The following is a 12,239-nucleotide window of genomic DNA, read 5'->3' on the forward strand; positions in this document are numbered from 1 at the left end:
TAGCAGAAAGGGGGGGGGGGACTGAGAAGTTGTCGATGTTCAAATTCTTTGGCTAAGTCCTGGATCTTCCCAGTCTTACCTACAGCACCTTGAACTGCTCCTCAGATCTCTGCAGGGTAAATCCAGACAGCTAGCTAGACTATCTGTCCAATCTGAGTTTTCTGTTGCACGACTAAAACAACTTTTGAACTTCCACCAAAACAAGTTCCTTCCCGAGACTATTTTGCAGATGCGTCGTTGCTCCGTCCGGCGCTTAGCGCCGCCCAAGACAACTGTGATTGGTTTAAAGAAATGCCAATAAACCAGAGCACGGTTGTCTCCCATCCCGGAATGCTGTGTGGACTCGCCAGACCCTCCTCCGCGGCGCTGTGGAGGAAGCTTCTGGCAATGCGAGACTATGGTAACGATAACCAAAAACACTCGCTTTTGGTTGGTCTGACAGTGAATAGACACTGAACTTGCACAAACATAGGTTTACTTACATCTTTATAAATACTATTGAAGTAGTTGTAAATTTGTATTCCTAACTTGTATATATGTTGTACATTCTGCACTTTGTATTTTTTATCTTCATTTTAAAAAAGGAAAATAATTGTTCTTGTATTCTATCCTATTTATTATTTCATGTATATTGTATCCTATTATTTCATCTATATTCTATATGTGTGCTGTGTGTCTGATATTTTGCTGCAGTAACACTGTAATTTCCCATTTTTGGGATCAATAAAAATCTATCTATCTATCTAGCTAACTATCTTGTGAAAAACTATTAAAATAATTTCACTGTGATTTAACTGGCTGCCATCAGAGAGACTAGTTTTGTGCTTCAGTACCTGGCTCACTTGATTCACCATCTCCTCTTCCTCTTCTGCTTCCTCCCCAAATGATAACAGACTGAAGTTCCTACAAAAATCAACACAGAGTTGGCATCAAAGCGTCTCTAACAACAACAAGACTTGTAGCAAAAGATAGAACACAAGAAGAATCAGGAGCAAAGAGGAGAAGAACAAGAAGATATAAGAACACCATACATGTTTAGGTCTGATCACATTGCTAACTGGGCAGGTTATAAGGTTTCTGACATTATTGGGCAGATACAAACAGAGAGTCAGATGACGTCTATGCGCTCACTTTGTGGCTTTTGACTGGGATTTCTTTCCCTCCTCTTTATCTTTCTCCTTTTTGGCTTTCTTTGTTTCACGGGGTATAATGTCATCAAAGGGAGAGTGAAGCACCTGGAAGAGACAAAATGTTTTATATCAGTATTTCAAATCACTGACAATGAATATTTAAAAGTTATCAAGGAAGTGAAAAAGTAGTAGGAGAAGAAGAAAATACCTCAGCAATTTTTATCTTGTGGGGATTCAGAGGTCTTTCCTCGTCGTCGCATTCAACGTCTGCCAATCTGAGCATATTATAGACGGTGTCTCCTGTGACCTGCAGTGGACATTGTTGGAAGAAAAAAAAACACACAACTTGGAGTACTCTTTAAAGTGCTCATATTGTGCTTTTTGGCTTTTTCCCTTTCCTTTATTGTGTTATATATCTTTTTTTGTGCATGTTATAGGTTTACAAAGTGTAAAAGCCCAAAGTCCACCCCAAAGGGACTTACCATCTCCAACAGAAAACACTGTTCACAAACTGCTCCAAACAGCTCTATTGTAGTCCAGCCTTTACTTCAGAGACAAACGTGGTCACTTTGTTCGCCTAGCTGCTAGTGTAGCACGCCCTCATACTCTGCTTCTGACTGGCTAGTAGTCCTTACCTAGCTACTGAGCATGTGCGACTCCCAACAAAGATGGAACAGAAGTGAGAGGTCTCACTCTGTAGCTAAAACAGAGCGCTCAACACACAGGGTGAAAAGAGGAGCTGCAGCAATGTGCAGTACAACAAATATATGGTGTTTTTTTGGAAATTAAACCATATAAACCTATCCTGGTACAACCTCTAAATACAATTATGAACCTGAAAATGGGCATAATATGAGCACTTTAACATACACAGTTCTGGGAAATGGGGTGGCAGTAGACCAGTCCTTCGGGAGTTGGGTTGGCAACCGGAGGGTTGGTGGTTCAAGTCACCGTATGGACTGAAGTAAGGAGTATGGACTGGTAGCTGGAGAGGTGCCAGTTCACCTCCTAAGCACTGCCAAGGTGCTCGTGACATCTCTCCTTTTGTGCATGTGTGTGTATTTCAGGCCCGTGTGGTAGTGTGTTCTAACATCAGAATACACAATGGAAATATTCATGCAAATTGCTACAGTTCTTTAGATTCACCTTGCCGAATATGGTGTGTTTATTGTTGAGCTCATCTGCACGTCCCAAGGTGAAGAAAAACTGACTTCCATTATCATGTGGGCCAGCATTTGCCATGGCAACCAAACCTCTCCGATTGAAGCGCAGTCTGGAGTGAAATTCATCCTAAAAGTAAAAAAAAAATAAATAAACAAAAAAATAAAAAGACTTAGGTACATTCATTTCAATGTCAGCTACATTCTCTTAATGTTGGACTGGGAATAAGGGTTAGGATGTTAGCATGTGCTAAGCATGATTCAAACGATGAGTCTTGTTAGTTTTAACATCATATAGACTGAATAATCCAAAAAGAAGTAGAGATGTCTGACCTTGAATGGCCGACCATAGATGGACTCTCCACCAGTCCCTGTTCCAGTGGGATCTCCCCCCTGAACAATGAACTCACGCACCACTCGGTGAAACACTGTGCCATCATAGTAACCTAGAGGATAGAGAAATATAAGGGCACACTTTATTTTACAGGACTGTTATTTCTGAAAAAAATTCTTAATAATCGCCTGGAAATAATTCTGTAATTTGGTAGAAAATACAAGGAAAATAGAGACGTAAACAGTACAGAAAAGTAAATGAGTAAATAGTAGTCGAGTGAACAATACCCCAACTACTGTGACAAGGTTATTTAAAATAAGTTTCAAATTAAATGTTGACCTATTTATGCAACAACAAACCAACCCTGAAGACCGTTGCAATCTATGTATTAAAGGTGATGAAAATTGCATGACGCGACTGCCGATGGACATTGAACATTGTAACACTTACAATTGATTAAGTACAATTTGTTGCCGGTGTAAATTCTTGTCTGCACAGCTAGTCGTTTGTCGGAGGCAAGCATAAGTCAACATATGCGGATAATGATAAAACAGTGATACATTCATATTACTTGGAATGTATTTTTGAAGTACAAGACCTCTTAAAACTGGGAGGATATGTGTGGGTGACTGATATTGCTGTTATGACATATTGTTTTACAGTGGTGTAGTTTACGTGATACGCAGGTATACACAGTATACCCACTAAGAATGCTCCAGTATTTATATATACCCACTTAAAAATGCCCAATGACACGCAACAACATACATCCCATTATATGTTTGATATAGTTTGAATTGTCATCTGTGTTTTTCTTCTTCACATAGGCTAAATAAAAAGGTAATTCCACCTTAAATTGGTGCATTAAAGTGTCTCCGAATACAGGAAATGAAGTCATAGATGTTCAAAACTCCCCCCCCCCCCACATATACACACACACACTCTATAATATGGCCCCTCCTCCCCCAGAGGCTGATTCTGGCCCATATACAGCACAGTATACCCACTACAATACATTAAACTACACCACTGTAGTTTTAGGAGCTCTGCACTGTTAGTCTTTTAACTGCCTTTGGATTCTTACCTTCCATGCACAGCTGCACAAAGTTCCTGCATGCTTTAGGAGCCTCTTTGGACCACAACTCAATGTCAATGTCTCCTGCTGAAGTCTTCAACAGGACCTAAGAAAAGATCCCAAAGTGGGGAAGTGTAAATAAGAAATCATATTCAAACGAAACAAAACGCTCTAGAGATCTAACATTTCATCTGACACACACACAAGGTTAGCTGCAGGACACACAACGAAGGTTCAAGTATTAGGCTAGTGATTTTATTGTAATATGAATATGTGAATACAATCACAATGCTGCATTTTATTAGTGCTAGCTGAAACGCGCAACGTAGCTAAACGACATCGACGTTGTAAACTCTAAAAGTATATAATGAAGCATATCGTTCGAAATTCAAATAAGAGGATTAAATGGTAACGTTAGTTAAAATTAAAGTTAAAAAGTCGCGCTCACCTTTCCATTTGATGGTGGCTCTTGGATGTAAATATTGCTCATTCTGCTGCCGAGGTTTGTCGTCAAAAGAAGAAAATTGTCTTTTTTTTACACTGTGTGACACTTCTAAATATGACACCCCGTTATATAAACCACTAGTTAACAGTAGATCTGTTAAATTAGCTTGCTTTACAAGTGACAAATATTATACGTTAGCTACAGCCATATCGAGCCATATTGGCCATATACAAGTGTGCTTATTGTTTACTTCCGAGTACGTGGGGGGTCCTTAATAAAACATTGTTTATTTCGTTATTTCTTCGGGAATTAACATTTAAATTAGTAAATATGATTTCTTATTATATCAAGTGAATAATAAAGTCACGTAAGTATCAATCTCCAGATGTGCTGGACACAGAACAATCCCAAGCAATATTGAAGACACCCCCAAAAGTTGACTTTTGGTTTGACCCAAGTGTCTATGACAAGATACCCTCGGAAACAACAGAGTACTTTTGTTCCACTATAGCTAGCCCAGTTAAAATACATCAACGGATGGTTAAAACCTGATAATGGCATGATGAAAAGGGCCCAGTTTTATATATTAAAGTACAACCATCATTCATAAAAATTAAAGTGGCCAATAATTTGTAGGTTTTAATCAAATATGGCAGGATATTAACCAGCAAGAGAGAATTTCCCGGCCGGAAGTACTGTAACACAGAAAGGACAACACGGAAAACTGGCAGCGATGGCGGCGTCTGAAAACAATGTGGATCTTAAGCGAAAAGCCGAGGACGCTCAGGATGGAGAAGGGGATGGAGAAGAGGAGGAGTGGGTCGGACCCATGCCAAGCGAAGCTATCACGACTAAGAAAAGGAAAGGTTAGTTTCGAGCAGCTAGATAACGTTACTTCGCCACATGTTTGACTCCTGCTTAAACAATGCTAACCATGCTAACTCCTGGATACTTTTGTATTGTTTTTTCCCTCAGTACTCGATTATGAGCGTGTTTATCTGGACAACCTCCCCTCAGCTGCAATGTATGAACGGAGCTACATGCACAGAGACGTTATTACACAGATAGTTTGCTCAAAGTAAGTTATTTTCCAATAAACTTGAACCCTTAACGTTGACACAGTGTATTCAACAGACTCTAGCCCTACAGGGGACAGCTTTCTTAGTTCATGGTGTCCATGTCCACTAATATATACCTTATTCCAAGATGAATGATCATGCTCAACTTACGTTTTTTCCAGATACAGTTACATGGTTTGGGTTTGACTTAATTATCAATCAAATGTTGTCAGCCTGTGTCAAAACAACGTTACAAAGTGGTTATAGAAAACTGTCCCATAAGTCTAATGAAGACTTGCAATAAGTGTAGCCTATTCTAAGATCGCGTGAGTGCCTTTAACTACTTGTGATGATTTAAGAGATCTCCCATTCTTCTTCATTCACTTTTTCTTTTAAATACGTGAATCCTGCAAAACCTGCTCTGCTTAAATAATGTTAAATCTCTTCCTTCACAATGAAGACTACATCTTAACATTTTTGACTTTTATTTCTCCGTTTGCCCCAGGCTTTGTTTCTCATGAAAGTAAATATTCCTTTTTTCAGGACGGACTTCATTATCACAGCCAGCCAGGATGGCCATGTCAAGTTTTGGAAGAAGAAGGAGGACGAGGGAATAGAGTTTGTCAAACACTTTCGAAGCCATCTCGGTATGCATTATTTATCATGTTTATCTTTCTGTTTATTATTTATAGTTCATGAGAAGAAGGAATGAAATGTTGGCTTCCTTGCGTTTTATTGACGTGTTTGCGTTGCATCGTCTACTCAAATGTAACATGTATTGTGTGTCACGATAAGCAGAAATTGTTCTTTCGTCTTCTGCAGGTGTGATAGAAAGCATTGCAGTCAGTGCTGAAGGAGCCCTTCTCTGTTCGGTTGGTGATGATCAGGCCATGAAAGTGTTTGATGTTGTCAACTTTGACATGATCAATATGCTGAAGTTGGGGTGAGTTATTACACAGTAATTGTTAGGGCTGGGCAATACAGCCATATTATATCGACATCAATATATGAGGATAGATATCGCCTTACATTTTGGATATAAGTCTTTTCCTGGTTTTAAAGGCTGCATTACAGAAAAGTGATGTACTTTTCTGAACTTACTGACTGTTCTAGCTGTTCTATTATTTGCCTTTACCCCACTTTAGTTACTGTATCCACATTGTTGGTGGTTATTTATCAAAATTCATTGTGTTAATATTTTGTGAAAGCACCAATAGTCAACCCTACGATATCGCCGCAATATCGACACCAATGAAAATATCGTGACATTTGATTTTTTTCCCATATCGCCCAGCTCTAGTAATTGTACCTCATGTGTACACGTGAAGGGCAGAACATGTTTACATTTACTTTCCTAATGGAACATGATTTTCTGTCCCTCCTCTGTGTAGCTTTCATCCAGGCCAGTCCGAGTGGATCTACAATCCCGGGGATGCCATTTCCACGGTGGCCTGCTCGGAAAAATCCACAGGGAAGATCTTCGTCTATGACGGACGGGGAAGCAACCAGCCGCTCCACATCTTCGACAAGATGCACTCCTCGCCGCTGTCCCAAATCCGCCTGAATCCCAGATTTCGAGTCATCGTCTCCGCTGACAAAGCGGGAATGCTGGAATACTGGACTGGCCTCCCGAGCGAATTCAGATTCCCCAAGCATGTGCATTGGGAATACAAAACAGGAACAGACTTGTACGAATTCGTAAAACACAAAACGTATCCCACAAGCCTCACGTTTTCTTCGGACGGGAAGAAAATGGCCACCATTGCGTCCGACAGGAAAGTCAGAATCTTCCGCTTCCTGACAGGGAAGCTGATGAGAGTGTTCGATGAATCGCTAAGTGTAAGTTCTCGCACATGGCTCAGCCTGGATCTCTACTGATGTGGCTAATTCGCGTGCTTATCACACCCGCTTTGTGTGTCAGATGTTCACAGAGCTGCAGCAGATGAGGCAGCAGCTGCCCGACATGGAGTTCGGGAGGCGGATGGCTGTGGAGAGAGAGCTGGAGAAGGTGGACGGCATCCGACTGACAAATATCATCTTTGATGAGACCGGCCACTTTGTGCTCTATGGGACCATGCTCGGCATCAAGGTCATCAATGTGGAGACCAACAGGTACGTTCATGTGAAGGTGGAGAAAGTCTTTTTTTTGTGTGTATGTTGATTGCAGGGTTTTCCCTGCCATCATAACGCTTAGGTGCAGCACCCAAGCCATTTGGGGTCAGCCTAAGACGAATGAATGTATAATAAAAAAAAAAAAAAAAAAACGTGAAACTAGTGCTACACAATTAATTGCAGTTAGTGCAACAAGTGCAATATCTAAATTGGGGGGTGGGGGTCAGGGGCCATTCAAACCATTCTGAATTAAGTATTGTGTGGCGGCAGAGACGTCCCGGCCTACAAATCCTGTCCTACAGACTAAAGAAATGTTCTTTGTTTGGTACAGATCCTCGCAAAAATCACACTATAATCATAAAAAAAAATAATAATAATATTTATTTTTTGATGAAAATGACAATAATGTTACAAAAACCCCTATACCCAAACAACTACATCCCTATAAATAAATACAAATACAAATATCCCTATACCCTCCAATATCGTGAATCGTATCGCAATTGTAATATCAGTCAAAATAATCAATTGGATGTTTTCCTCATATCGTGCAGCCCTACTCGAAACTTAAACTTCAAATACTACTTCAAACTTCAAAAACTAACTGAATGACTTTTCTCAGCTCTAATGATTGTAGTCGGTCCCCAGTGGACTTCATTAGCAAATGTTGTCTTTAAGCTTTTTGGGTATTAATTTATTGTATATCTGCTCTAGCTTTTTCAACGTTTTAGACACAGATATAGTAATAATATTGGTTCAAAATAATGTGAAATTGCATTTTTTTTTATTATTATGGAAAAACATAACATTTTCTTTAGGGAGGACCCCCTAAACCCCCACCAAATACGTGCACCCAAGTCTTTAACAAACCACGGGAAAACACTGGATTGGTTAATTAAACCTTGAAGTCCATGATCAGTCTACGTCACTACCTAATGATGTTGAGGTCAAATGTCAGACACACGTTTCTGGATCTCGTCCCCCAGATGTGTGCGGATCCTCGGGAAGTTGGAGAACATCCGTGTGGTCAAGCTGTGTCTGTTCCAGGGGGTTGCAAAGGCCACGCACGTGGCACCCACTGTGGAGATGAAAGCGTGCGACAACCCTGCCTTAGATAACGTGGAGCCTGACCCCACCGTATTCTGCACCGCGTTTAAGAAGAACCGCTTCTACATGGTGAGATAACATGGCGTTCAAAATAACATGATGCAGCGAGAGAGAAGAACAAAAATTCTCCCACTGCTATCGGTCTTAATACAACATTCTTTTTCTTTTTCTTTTCTGTACTTAAGTTCTCAAAGAGAGAACCAGAGGATACGAAGAGTGCAGACTCGGACAGAGACATCTTTAACGAGAAGCCCTCGAAGGAAGAAGTGATGGCTGCCACGCAGGCGGAGGGCCCCAAGAGAGTGTCTGACAGCGCCATCATCCACACCACCATGGGAGACATCCACATCAAGCTTTTCCCCGTGGAGTAGGTTTTTGAGAACACAGTGGCTTTGTTGAGAAGTCTCCTTTACATTTAACAAGATATAAGTATTAGTTCTCTGCTCTTTTATTTTTATCTTAGATGCCCCAAAACTGTGGAGAACTTCTGTGTCCACAGCAGGAACGGCTACTACAACGGTCACATATTCCACAGAGTGATCAAGGTAGGTTTTCTTCTCTGGTTAGTAGACAATCTATATCTATTTCTATTAAAGCCATCAAGGATATTTAATTCATAGCTTTTCAAGCTTCAAAAACAAAACATTCTGTCTCGAATACTAAAATAAATTGGATACATAAAACTACAGCGCTGAGCACACGGCACTTCGTGAATGTGCACAACATACCAGAATATGTAAACCGAAAGGTTGTTAGGCCTACATTCAATTGTAAACAGAAATAATCGATTATGGCCCGGCCGATCATCGATGCAGCATCGTCCATGTCCACGATTCGTTGCATCGATTATTTGATTAATTTCAACACCTCCTAATAACAACAGCTACTGCTACAGTATCCAAGGGTGCTGTGTGGAGCGGTGCTAGATCAAACAAAGTGGTCGAGCGATCGAACAGAGAGAGGGAGCGGCGCTACTACGACGTTAGATCAGACAAAGCGAGTTCCCTGAACAGGATCCACCCGGTCATATCATATAACTCGCTGTGCTCCCGACTCCATTTTTTCCCGTTTTGGAAACGACAGGTCTCGCTACTCTGCTGTCATTGGCCAGCTGTATCGAAAAAGCACTTGACGTAGGGCGTTTTTAATTTAAAAAAAAAAAGAAGAAGAAAAAAAAAAGCGGAACTTTTTTCAACTTCAAAAAGACGCTCTGGCGTTTTAAAAAGCGTTCAGGACTTTTTTTGAAAAACGGTTTACTCCGTAGGATTATAATGTAAAACAGACGCTGGCAGCTTAAAAAAAGACGCCAAGTGTGAACGTTGCCTTCTCCGACTCTGCATTAAGCTGTGTGTGAATCTTTGTCTTTGTTGTGTGCAGGGTTTTATGATTCAGACAGGAGACCCCACAGGCACAGGCATGGGCGGCGAGAGCATCTGGGGAGGAGAGTTTGAGGACGAGTTCCATGCCACGCTGAGACACGACCGCCCGTACACGCTCAGTATGGCCAACGGAGGCCCCGGCACCAACGGCTCGCAGTTTTTCGTCACCGTTGTTCCAACTGTAAGTTGCCTCTTTAGTAGCTCACATTGGCAAACCCAACTAAAGCCCCTTTCAGACATGCACTTTATTAATGTGCTGGAAATGGAAAATGTCGGCCTCAGATTTAGATAAGCGCCCCAAGCCACTTTTCCATAAAAAACACAATCTGAATAGGTGGAATAGCATGTGTTGTTCTGCCTTTTTAAGGGCCATGTTAAACATTTGACCTTAAAGGAATAGTTCAACATTTTGTGAAATCCGCTTATTCGCTTTCTTGCTGAGAGTTAGATCAGACGATTAATACACTCTCGTGCTTTTACAGTAAATATGAAGCTACAGCTAGCAGCCCGTCAGCTTAATTTAGCATAAAATCTAGAAATAGGGAAACAGCTAGCCTGACTGTCTGAAAGTTAAAAAAGAATCAGTCTACCAGCACCTCTAAAAGCTCTCTGATTAACATGTTATTTTTGTCTGTTAAATTTGGGCAAAAACCAAGGCCCGGCAGCGAATAGGTCTGTTTCTCAAAATGTTGGAACTATTTCTGTAAATATCATCCCTTATCCCCAAAGAAAATAAAATCAGTTGAATAGACTGTGAAGGAGCCAATTTAAAGGTGTTGAAAGAAAGATTTCTCTTTTACAACATTTTTATAGACTAACAAAAATATTTTCCTCAACTGCTCACAGTATTCATATCCAGTAAAACCATACCTGCAAACTAGTTGCTTTTTGGCGAAAATCGCCATTTTGAATAGGAAAATGTCATCCACGTGAATCGTGTAGATCTGAAGAGTTTTTTTTTATTTTTTTTGGGGGGGGGGGTACAAAAACCTACTGCGGTCTTCTTCACAATAAAACATCTTTGGTGACACGATGCGAGTCATTTGGCCAATCACAATCCCTGACATTAGTTTTGAGGTAAGTGCTGTTATCTGCCAACAATATCATTGTTTTCCATAACGTTGTTGTTAACATGTTTAACGTTATAATGGAAAGCCAGCTTGTCGGCTTGTCAGCTAACGTAAGATCAGCGAATTGTGTTGTTAGCCTAAAATGTACTGTACTACTGTAAACTGTACTACTATGCTTAGCTCGTAGGTGGTAGCTCAAGCTTGACGTGCTTCGGTGATATTTTAATTCGGCTTTACACAACGTGCATATGGCTTTCGACTTGTCTATGAGCCGTCTGGGAGTTTTGGAAAATAAAAAGTTCCATTCAGGATTTCATTCCTGCTGTCTTTCTCCATCATGCCTGCAGCCTGCAGCAGCAGGATGTGTTAGGAGGAAGTGGCAGCTTGATGATAAGTAACGGTGCTGCAAAGGGTCAAAATAGTAGCCTGTGAGGCACGACGCAAAGCGATTTAAAAAAAATAAAAAAAAAAAACGCTGATAAATAAATAATTTTATTAATTAAATATATATTATATTTTATATATATTATTTATTTATATATATTATTTATATATATATATATATATATTATTTATTTATATATTATTTATTTATTTATTTATATATATTTATTTATTTATATATATATATATATATACACACATACCTACCTAAAGGTCACAGTTCTATGTGTAAAAATGTTTTTCTTAAAATCAAGAGGGCCTTATGATCCCCTGTGAAGCTTTGGCCCCCCCCTAGTGGTGCTCCAGTGCGTAAGTAGATTAATTAAGAAATTAAGTTAGAGTCTGACATCTTGTCATTTCTAACTCTGCTTGGGTTTTGTCGGATTGTAAATGGGCAACAGAATATCATAATTTGGCTAGTGAGAAGCATGACTCACAATAGTCATTAATTTAACTTCAGCTGAGTTTTAAATCCATTATTGATGCAGCCTGGAAGAAGAATATCCTGGATATGGTTATTGTCCAACTCATCGCTGTTCTTCAGCAGTGCCACTCCATCTTTCACCAGATGTCAAATATTGTGCGAGCATTGTGGCTCTTTCTTTAAAGGTCCTGTCGTGTCTGAACGACAAAAAAACCCATTTACAGATGGATGAAGCCAGTGACGCTACAGATTCCATGTCTGAAAAGGGCTTAAATATCTTATCTGGGATATTGTTTAACGTGCTACTGTATTTCCTCCCGCAGCCTTGGCTCGACAACAAGCACACGGTGTTTGGAAGGTGTACGAAAGGCATGGAGGCCGTCCAGAGGATCTCCAACGTCAAAGTTAACCCCAAGACCGACAAACCGTATGAAGACATCAGCATCATCAACATCACCGTAAAGTGATCGTATGTCTTTAGCATGTCCTGTACAGTGATGC

At 40.3% G+C, this 12,239-nt stretch overlaps 2 protein-coding genes across 2 annotated transcripts in view; one reads left to right on the plus strand and one right to left on the minus strand.

Moving 5' to 3' along the window:
• The window catches only part of cwc27 (CWC27 spliceosome associated cyclophilin), a 28,361-nt gene extending 23,972 nt beyond the window's left edge, over positions 1 to 4,389 (minus strand). The window contains exons 1-7 of the mRNA XM_078271775.1: positions 4,148 to 4,389; positions 3,709 to 3,805; positions 2,624 to 2,736; positions 2,277 to 2,420; positions 1,339 to 1,437; positions 1,132 to 1,235; positions 834 to 903 (exon numbers count right to left, since the gene is read on the minus strand). Coding sequence (XP_078127901.1) covers positions 834 to 903; positions 1,132 to 1,235; positions 1,339 to 1,437; positions 2,277 to 2,420; positions 2,624 to 2,736; positions 3,709 to 3,805; positions 4,148 to 4,189 — 669 coding nt within the window. The 5' untranslated portion in view covers positions 4,190 to 4,389. The remainder of the gene's footprint in view (positions 1 to 833; positions 904 to 1,131; positions 1,236 to 1,338; positions 1,438 to 2,276; positions 2,421 to 2,623; positions 2,737 to 3,708; positions 3,806 to 4,147) is intronic.
• A 436-nt stretch (positions 4,390 to 4,825) lies between these two features.
• On the plus strand, positions 4,826 to 12,235 carry ppwd1 (peptidylprolyl isomerase domain and WD repeat containing 1). The gene is made up of 11 exons (XM_078272311.1): positions 4,826 to 5,010; positions 5,120 to 5,222; positions 5,746 to 5,849; positions 6,025 to 6,145; positions 6,594 to 7,041; positions 7,124 to 7,314; positions 8,301 to 8,490; positions 8,607 to 8,788; positions 8,885 to 8,966; positions 9,799 to 9,981; positions 12,062 to 12,235. The coding sequence occupies exons 1-11, from the start codon at positions 4,878 to 4,880 to the stop codon at positions 12,203 to 12,205; spliced, it is 1,881 nt and encodes a 626-aa protein (XP_078128437.1). The 5' UTR covers positions 4,826 to 4,877; the 3' UTR covers positions 12,206 to 12,235.
• The last annotated feature ends 4 nt before the right edge of the window (positions 12,236 to 12,239 follow it).

The sequence above is a fragment of the Sander vitreus genome, chromosome 16, assembly GCF_031162955.1.
Source record: "Sander vitreus isolate 19-12246 chromosome 16, sanVit1, whole genome shotgun sequence".
NCBI classification, from domain to species: Eukaryota; Metazoa; Chordata; class Actinopteri; order Perciformes; family Percidae; genus Sander; species Sander vitreus.

What these genes read in the sequence shown, in the direction of transcription:
- ppwd1 (XM_078272311.1), top strand. Translation starts at nt 4,878, where the DNA reads ATGGCGGCGTCTGAAAACAATGTGGATCTTAAGCGAAAAGCCGAGGAC. An exon ending in ACACTTTCGAAGCCATCTCG is followed by an intron (nt 5,850 to 6,024) that starts GTATGCATTATT and finishes CGTCTTCTGCAG; the next exon opens with GTGTGATAGAAAGCATTGCA. An exon ending in ATCAATATGCTGAAGTTGGG is followed by an intron (nt 6,146 to 6,593) that starts GTGAGTTATTAC and finishes TCCTCTGTGTAG; the next exon opens with CTTTCATCCAGGCCAGTCCG.